The sequence below is a fragment of the Ostrea edulis genome, chromosome 6, assembly GCF_947568905.1.
Source record: "Ostrea edulis chromosome 6, xbOstEdul1.1, whole genome shotgun sequence".
Classification (NCBI taxonomy): domain Eukaryota; kingdom Metazoa; phylum Mollusca; class Bivalvia; order Ostreida; family Ostreidae; genus Ostrea; species Ostrea edulis.
In genome coordinates, this window is record NC_079169.1 from 32,957,325 (window position 1) to 32,967,625 (window position 10,301).

A 10,301-nucleotide genomic window follows, 5' to 3' on the forward strand; every position below is an offset into this window, starting at 1 on the left:
GTTTGTGTAAAAACTGCACTTTATGTTTTCTGAAAGAAAAACGTGTACAATTTTTTTTATTAAAAGTTAATCCTAATAGAATTGAGAAAATTGCGACACCTTTCATGTTGTGTACTCCAAAATGACCACAGATATCGCAGAGAAATGATGAAAAGAAAAGAAGATATAGACGTTTTTTACACATTGAAATTCTGAGTTTGATTAACCCTCGGCTACACTCGTGTATCACAGCTACTCATCATTACAATGTAACATCTAAACAATAATGTACTGAACGGCGACCGTATCTTGTTCTACCGAGCGTTGATATCTTTTTTCATACTGCGATACACTAATACTCACGTGTTATAATTGATACTCACGTGTTATGGGTATCTATCACGTGTTCAGGTTGTTACTGCGGTATGCTCGTTTTATCACTACTTCCAACGCGGTATCATTGTTTTTCACGTGACCGGTCGCGGTGGTTCAGTAGTTAGAGCACTCGCTTCTTCACTGAGAGGGTATAGGTTCGAGCCCCGTTCGTGCTTTGGTCGCATCAAACATACAGTACGTTGTAATCCCTCCTTCATCTAACACTCGGTGTTTAAAAGTGAGAGTCACGGGTCTTTCGGATCAAAGGCGTTGACATGATAAAGAAACACCCTCATTGCTACGGTCATGCATACAAACAAATAGATGTCTAAATTTGTAAAACATACAATGTGTGGTACTTCACCTACAGCTGGTGACGTCTCAATACAGTAGCATTTTCTGAAAGGGAGTAAAACAAACAAATTGCTTCTCACGTGGTATCGTCGATACGTCATTGTTATGCTTTCTTGTAGCGCCATCCCTGTACCCACAGGAAGTAAAGGTTGTATCCAAAGACGCCTCCTCGGTAATCATATCTTGGCGGGGAGTCAGCACGGGGCCTTATGAAGATTCACTGAAAGGATACAAGGTCAGTAGTGATTTAATGTAGCATCTACAAAATATTCTAGTAGTTATTGCCCGCTTATGAAATACTGCACATGATATCATTTATGAGTGTAACAATATTTTTTCACAACCTATGACTACATTTGCACTATACTACATGTTTTGTATCGCAGGACTGAATATTTTTATGAATATGGTATTGCAATATTTCATATTACATGCAAGAATGATGACTGTAAAATGAAAGGTTTGAAAACTTTCAGGTTTGTTGGAGATATTGTTTAGGGTCTGTTATTCTTTCTGTCTTTGTCAGTGACTTCAGCTATCGTCATAATTTGCAAAAACCGAGGTCACGTGTCACAGCAGGTGTGGCACGATAAAGATCCCTTCCTGCTCAAAGGCCGTAAGCGCCGAGCATAGGCCTAAATTTTGCAGCCCTTCACAGGCAATGATGACGTCTCCATAAGATGTCACGCTTGGTTCACTTTTGCCTTACATCAATAGACAATGAGGTCCACATTATATTCGCACAAAACTTTACTCTGTTCCATTGAGAGTTTTACATATGTTATTTGAAGAAGCCAAAGTTAGTCTTTACTTGGTTTTTTTCGACACCAGATTGTAAACTGAACTCTATGATTATGGATGTTGCCAATCATAGGCTTTTTGGACCATCGCTGGTCATGGATGATATTCCTTCTGAACCATACCACCAGTTCCTAGGACTCAAATTTACAACGGTATGGATGCCGTCGGCATAAGCAATGTTCTTCGTCATTAAATAGTTCAGTGTTGTATTCCAACATATTTCAAGGTCAAGTCTACAATCTACAGCCTTTCTATTTCCTACAGATATACTTCTACTATTGTATACAAACTTTCTGATTACAAACAAACTTTGCAGTGCCTAAATATAGACCATCTTATATTCAATCCACCCACGTGTTCTTGTTCTTCGTCTCAACTATAGTCCAGCTGGACAAGTCATTACAGGTGATGTTGATGTAGTTGAAAATGAGGATCTCAAATAACTAATTATCAAAGATCCTTAATACAGAGAACCTCGGTCTTTCGATTGGCGACAGAGCTTTATCTCTATTATAAATTTCGTCGAAGATTATGCCAGACGATGGGCAAAATATGAAAAAAAGAACTTGATACATTGTCAGAATTGATTAAAAGTATAAGAGGAATATTAATATCCCGCATTTGACACATCAAAACAAATGTACGTGCCATTTATCCTTCTGTGTTTAGTAAACCAGAAATAATAATTTTTTTTAGATAGATTGCATGAAGAATATGTTTTGGTTCAAGCTGACAAAGCTTGTAACAACATTGTCATTGTGTGGCTCCTTGTTGCAATTTCGTTTAAAACGAACTTGACATTGGTTCCACTTATGGTAACCGTGCTTTTACTCCAGTTGCCCTTTCGGAGGATGGAATTCTTCAAAACATTGCGTTGGTTTTGGGCACATTTGGTGTCCCAGTCAGTGGGTCGGGTGAATGCAAGGTGAAGATAACGAACAGTGATCAATCTCATAACTCCTACAAGCAATACAAAATAGATAGTTGGGCAAACACGGACCCCTGAATGTGAATGTGAGTTGCCATGCCTGTGCTGGATTCCTGGACTTTGTAAAAACCTTTACGGGCAGGGATGCATTGCTGGATCCAGTAAATGTTCTACCGAGCCCTATCTTTGCTCCTCACGGAAATATTAACAGCTGTGAGGTAGAAACTTAAAACTTACTGTGCCACTACATATGCCACTTGGTGTAAATCAAATGTGGATTCTAAATTAATAATAAACTTGAAATCGGAAAGCTTTTCTCAACTCAACAACATCAAAACGTATGACTTTTCAACACTTTACACGACCATTCCTCACGGTAAATTAAAAACTGGACTTTTTGACATCATAGACAGTTGCTTCTTCAACAAAATGGAAAACGGAAATATTCATATTTAGTGATCAGTCATCCAAAAAAATTACTTTGTTAAACACCATTCTGATTCCACGCACAAGTACTCTGAAGTTGAAATTTAAAATATGCTGGAGTTCCTCATTGACAACATCTTCATGGTCTTTGGTGATCAGGGCTTGCCTGTCTGTTGGAATTCCCATGGGCACAAACTGTCCTCCTTTGTTAGTTGACCTGTTTTCGTATTCTTATGAAGCAGATTTTATTCAAAAACTTCTAAAATTTAATGCGATATTTAGATATATCGACGACGTTTTATCTATTAACAATAATAATTTTGATTCATATGTCGATTCGATATATCCCTGTGAACTCGAAATAAAAGACACCACAGAGTCGTCCACCTCTGCTTCATTCTTAGATATTTGATTAAAAATTGATATTAACGGCAAACTAACAACTGAACTTTATGATAAACGGGATGATTTCAGTTTCTCCATTGTCAATTTCTCATATTTATGTAGCAACATTCCATTATCACCTGCATTTGGTGTTTATATCTCTCAACTAATTCGATAAGAAAGCGTTTGTTCTGCGTATGATCAGTTTTTAAATCGAGACAGGCTACTGACAAACAAGTTGATGGTGCAGGGATTTCAACAGTCTCTTTCAAAGTCAGCATTTCGCAAATTTTATGGTCGTTATGATGATCTAGTTTGCCAATACAACCTATCATTGAATCAAATACTGCCAGGCGTGTTTCATACCGATTGTTAGACTGTTCTTGGTACATTGATTTTGACTACGGATGACTTCGTTTACCTGATCAAAATATAGGGCCCACGGTGGGTGTGACCGGTTGACAGGGGATACTTGCTCCTCTTAGGCAACTGATCCTACCTCTGGAATATCTCTTTGTTTGGTAATGCTTATAGGAGTTGTGAGATTGATCACTGTTCGTATTCTTCACTTTCATGAGTGAAAAATTCTCGAGAGGGATGTTAAACAATATAAAATCAATCAAACTTGACGGGGTACATACTTCGTGAATTCAAAGGTCAATCGTCAAGGTCAATACAGGTGACACAAATTTGAATGTGGCCAACTCTTGACTCAATATTTCATAGATAGGTTGTATATTCAATTATCATTCATATGTCCTATCATAAGATTGTCAAAGAATGATTAATCGTAATCATTGATCATAAGTTATACTATAAGATTAATAAAGAATGACTAACTGAAAGTATTAATAATAAGTAATATAAGATTATCAAAGAATGATTTTAGCTATGAAAGTGATTGCAACTTCTTTTTCTCTCAGTATTTCTCAATGGCATAGGAATATACATTAATGACTAATAAAAACATTCATTTTGTACACAAAACAAGAGAAACCTAATAAAACTACGTTAGATAACCGCTTTTAGTGTACAAACATGAATAAGGAAGAAATATTGTCTTGCAAGACAAAAATTATTTAATCACTAAAATAGAATATTCATGTGCCTGATTTGAGGTTAAAAAGTATTTGAAATGCATGTAATTAGATATTGGTGTTATTGCTGACATATATAATATTCAGCAATTTTCATTGGATTCAATTTTTTGTGACAAAATGACAGCTTATGCCCCTTTTAAAAAGTAATATCGTATGGTAATCAAAAATAATAATGGGGTGGGGATCGTGTCGTGAGATGTATTTTCATGCAATGACAATTCTCAGCATAAACTAGCATAATACTGGTACTCGATAAACGTACATGTATGTGTAAGGTGCAAAATAGGTTTACAATATACAGATGTATCAATATCATGCAAAGATAAATTTGGATTTGATAATGAGATTCTAAAGCTGTTGAAAGAAGTGTTTTCTCTCCAAAGCAACTACATGTATTGACATTCCGTATCTGTTTAATTGTCGGTGGCATTCATCCTTAATGATGTTTACATGATGAAAACGTGGAGACGGACAATGCTAGAGACAAAATCATTCAGAAGCTTTCAAAATATATGACAAAAGCCCTTCTATTTCTTCACAGATCTTTGTTTGGAAAGCTAATGAGCACTTCCGGACAGCCAACCCTATCGATGTGTTCAAGTTTCCGACCGAGTACACGGTGACAGGCATTGAGAAGGACTTCGTGTACGCCGTCCGGGTAGCGGGGTACAGCTATGGGGGGATAGGAAGGAAGTCCCCCACCTTATACTTTACTCTGGGTATGGCAATCATATATTTTGGGATAAAATGTGTGGGAGTTATTGATATATTTTCTAGCAAGCTGAAACGAAAAACCGTTAAAATAGCACAGACTTGTTCTTAAAAACCTTCTATCTCCAATTCTCTACAGTGTATTACATGTACTATAATATTTCATCATGTTGTTTTCCACAGCTGGTTCTCGTGTTCCTATAGACACTACGATTACACAGCAGCTGTTGGCTGGAGGATCCAAGATTTTACCATACAATATCATATATTTGTCCCTGGTAACCTTTATTTTAAGGATAATAACACTTTATATGTAACTGATACGCAAACGGATTGAAATCTCATTATTTAAAGGATTTGTTACTGTATTTTATGTACAACTAGTGAAACTAGTTCAGTGAAATCCAATGACTATATAGATTTTCTTAAGAAAAGGAGAATGTTAAAAGAATTTGTTTTTGAGATACATTAACAATATGCAGTTTTAAAAAGGTTTTTTTCCCATTACATGTATATTTGCATGTGTTTTCATGTATCATTTTTGTGTCATTCTGTAAATTTTGCAAAATTTCAACATGATATATATATGACCAAGTTTTGTATAACAGAAAGTTACAATATGACGTGTGCATGACCTAGTTTATATAACAGAAATTTACAATATGACATGTGTATGACCTAGTTTTGTATAACAGAAATTTACAATATGACATGTGTATGACCTAGTTTTGTAGAACAGAAAGAGAGTGGTATCAGGATGTCTGTTTTGTAGAATCGTTTAGTCCATTCACGTTCTCTAGCATAATATCTTTACATAATTTTTAGCATCATCATATTCTAAGGTTGTGTATTAATATTGTTTGACGATGTATGAGTGTTTGTTAGCGATTTATATCATTCATCTATTTTTAATTTAATGTTAATTTTTTTTATCGCCAATCATATTTATAAATGCTCTTTATATAAAAAATAAATTCAATTCAAAAGCGAAATAACATTTCCTTGTGTATTCTGTGAAAGGTTAAGTTTCTTATTCACTTTATTAAAAAAGAGGCTGTTATGATTGTAGGTTGTCTTACGTCACATTCGAATTTTTTTTTCTCGTAGAGACTTTAGGTGAAGTGCCACAAATTTTAACCTACGCAATGACACTTACGGCCGTCGTTTCAGTACGAGTTCTTTATCGTGCAAATGCCTATCGAGACACAGGACCTCCGCTTTTATGGTTATATTCAAAATATCCGTGATTCTCACTTCTAGTGCCGGGCACTTGACAAAGGAACAATTACTGCCTTTGTAAATGTCTTAGTTATAGGTTTGACGAGGCGACGATGTCGCGGCTCCTGGCGGCAGAGTGAGCGTCGTTACCGCGAGGTTACCACTATCTGTAACAGGTTGTTAGACAATCAAAGTTAGTGTTCGTCAAATATCTTAATCAGTGAAAATAAAAAAAAATGTTAATGGAAATTAATTTCCTTTTTTTGGCCAGAGATTTACGAATTTGAAGCATTTGCTGCTTCAGAAAATATAGAACACACACTTGAGTATTATTCAAACATTCACGTATATTGTACACCAGTACCAGCTGAAACTTTGGTATAGAAATAGTACATAGACAAAGGTGTGTTCCAAAGCAAGACGTATATAAAATTTGAACAATGTCATGTTTCGAAACCTAAGATTAGATGTAGAATGTGACAAGCTTGTGCTTTAGGTGATCATATGATTTTACTATGACATCGTCTTGAAATAAGTTTTACCAGGTTTCACAGTTGTAAGTCTCTTTTGATATTTGAGTAAAAAGTGGGGGCCACATGTGAGCTTTATCTCCTTTTCAATCTATTCAATGTTCCGTCGGTGCCTTTCTAAGAATGTTTAGATTTATGCTTACAGTTAGCAGTGAGTTTCGTATTTGACTTTTGGTCCCAATGTACTTTACGATGGGAACTTACATATTGAATACCTTTTGTCAACATGAAATGAAAACCTCTGACAAATTATCATGATCAAAATCGTTACAGGGTTTCAAGCAAACTGAATCTCAATTTTTATACAGGTAAGTTGTACAATGAAAATGATTCCTTCTGTTTTGCAACAGAACCAAAGGTGACGAAATATAATGACGGTAGAGGAAAAACAGGAATGGCGCAATATAATTTCAAGTCAGCCGATATCCCGTGGTATTTTACAGATACACGATAAAAACCCGACACATAATCTGATGTCGTTGTGAGGAAAGGATAGTTAAAAAAATAACATACAATGGGCATATATAATTACAATTTTTGTGATACCCAGACATTATAAAATAGTGAAAACACTGATTTGTCTGCCTCAGAATCCCACAATCTGTGAATCGGAGAAATTTAAACACTATTAACAAGAATCTAAAATTGCTTTAGAAGTGATAAAAATGTATGTGGAATTATATTGTCTTTGTGACTTAACTTACTAAACGACACCTGAAGGGGTAAACCATATACACACATAATAAGAGCCTCGCTACCAATTCACAAGACCAAGTAACTAATGTAGAAAAACAAAAAATATTCCCAACCTAACATATATGATAACAAATCTTATGTCTGGTTACAATGTACCGTATGATGACAAAGCTTATGTCTGGGTACAATGTACAGCATGATGACAAATCTTTTTTTTTTTTTTTTTGACAAATCTTATGTCTGGGTACACTGTACCGCATGATGACAAATCTTATGTCTACGTACACTGTACCGCATAATGACAAATCTTATGTCTGGGTACACTATACCGCATGATGACAAAGCTTATGTCTGGGTACACTGTACCGCATGATGACAAATCTTATGTCTGGGTACACTGTACCGCATGATGACAAAGCTTATGTCTCGTTCACTATAGTATGTGTATGTACCCGTATGATGCCAACACATGCTGGAGTTTCTCAATGACAATATTAACATAGTCTCTGTTTGAATTCCAGGGGAACAAATTGTACTCCATTATCAACTGACCTGTTTTTGTATTCTTATGAAGCAAATTTTATTCAAAACCCTCTGTATGAGAAGAAGAAAAATCTCTTTTTGTAGCCTTCAACTCAACATTTAAATATATCGACACCGTTTTATCTATCAACAATGCTCATTTTCATCTATATGTTGATTTCATATATCCCACTTAACTCGAAATAAAAGACAACACAGAGTTTTTCATATTTGCTTCAATCTGGATATTTTATTGAACATAGATGGCAACGGCAAACTAACAACACAACTTTATGACAAAAGAGATGATTTCAACCTCTCCATCGCCAATTTCCCATATTTATACAGCAATATTCCATAAACACCTTCAAATGGTCTCTATGCATCTCAATTGATTCAATACGCGAGAGCATGTTCTTCGTAAGATAAATTTTGAAATCAAGACAAGTTTCTGACAAACAAGTTGAAGCTATAGGGGCTACAACAGTCTGGGTTAAAGGATGTGTTTCGCAAATTATATGGTCGATATAATGATGTTATTTGAAATACAAGCCATCACTGGGTATAATGTTGTCTGACGTGTATCATACCAATCATTAGACTGTTCTTTATATACTGATTTGGACTACGGATCACTCCGTTTAGCTGATCAAGATATAGAGCTAACGACGAATGCGGTGGTTCAACAGGGGATGCTTACTCCTCCTATACACCTGATTCCACTTCTGATGTGTCTAGGGGTCCGTGTTTGCCATGCTCTCTATTTTATATTCTTGATGGAATGGATGAAACTGATCACAGTTCGTTATCTTGCCTTTTTATGTACAGATCAGTTTTTAAATCGAGGTACAGTCTACTTTAAAGTCAGCATTTCGCAAATTTTACAGTCGTTATAACGACCTAATTTACCAATACAATGCTGTCTGAAATGTTTCATACCAATCGATGCCGTTCTTTGAACATTGATTTTGACTTATAATTACCCGTTTACCTCAAGATAACCACTATACATATCTTGATGAGAATGTGACCGGTCAACATGGGAGACTACTCTTCCAAATCACCTGAATCCACCTCTGGTGTGTACAAGGGTCAGTGTTTGCCCTACTTTTCATTTTGTATTTTTTATAGGGTTTATGAGATTGACCACTGTCCGTTATCTTTACTGTTTCACAGTACAGAAGATGAGAAAGAGATGGTAATATACTGATTCATAGCTATGCTTTCGTCACGAACTGTGGTCCCTTTCAAAGTTTGAATTGACATAAAAATATTTCTACTTGATAGGCTAAAACAATAAATGTATAATATATTTGGACCTTTAAATGAGCATTGAACCAATACCTACATCGTCACAGCATCCACCAAGGCTGTGATAGAAAACTGGAGAGCTAACCTTCTTAAATTCTTGTTCTCCGTTTCCTCTAGTTTTTTGTCTCCTATGTCTTGTATCCTGTGTTTCATTTTTTAATGGTTGACATTCTTCATCACATGTTGGTGCTTTCATTTTTCGAATTGTCTTTCCCTCCACTTCGCGTACATTTGTTCAATGTGTGAGAAGACAAATGAAGAAGAATTAAAAGATGGAAGTGACGTTGAACTGTTGCGTAATGACAAGTTTGATAACGAAGCGATCGAGTCTGGTTAATATAAAACGGGATTAAAAATGCCTGCAGAGATCACATTATATACAGATTGGTTTCAAAGGTAATGACTCTACCGAAAGTTTCGAAGTCCCTCCCCCGTTTTTGCATACCTTTACCCTATACTGTATACTGTGTGACTAATTAGACGGAATTACTTAACTGGTGAATCCCCATCTGCATCTGATCGAAAATGGAATGTCGTGGACACGGAAACTAATTGCAAGATTACAGCCAAAGTCAGAACATTGTGAGATAAAATGACCTATCCTTCTTACGATTTGGACAGAGACTTCCTATTTCTGGACATAAATGTCTTCTGAAACTTACGACTGTACAACTGAATATAAAGAATGGCATTCATTCATTGCTGTTTTAAAACACGACATTCTCTCTAATTTTTATATTCTGTTGACTAAGTTATGCAGGCACTAAAACTGGGAGTAGAATGTAGTAACCCCCTACTTATTTATCAAAACTTACATTAAGTAACGACTTAGCCCTCTTCCATTCTTTTCATGAATAGATGACTTCAGATACCCCCCTCTTCAGTTTGCAAAACGTTTATATTAATCAACGAAGCTAGCCTACCTCTCTTTACTAATTTGCTTCCAATCCATGCACAGTGTACATA

General features: G+C 35.7%; 1 protein-coding gene across 4 annotated transcripts in view; it reads left to right on the forward strand.

The window, feature by feature from the left end:
• LOC125645839 (contactin-5-like) overlaps positions 1 to 6,050 on the forward strand; it is a 44,849-nt gene extending 38,799 nt beyond the window's left edge. For all 4 annotated transcript variants that reach the window (XM_048871702.2, XM_056139352.1, XM_048871701.2 and 1 more), the window contains exons 26-28: positions 828 to 943; positions 4,889 to 5,066; positions 5,242 to 6,050. In XM_048871702.2, coding sequence (XP_048727659.2) covers positions 828 to 943; positions 4,889 to 5,066; positions 5,242 to 5,375 — 428 coding nt within the window. In that variant the 3' untranslated portion in view covers positions 5,376 to 6,050. The remainder of the gene's footprint in view (positions 1 to 827; positions 944 to 4,888; positions 5,067 to 5,241) is intronic.
• Positions 6,051 to 10,301: the final 4,251 nt, after the last annotated feature.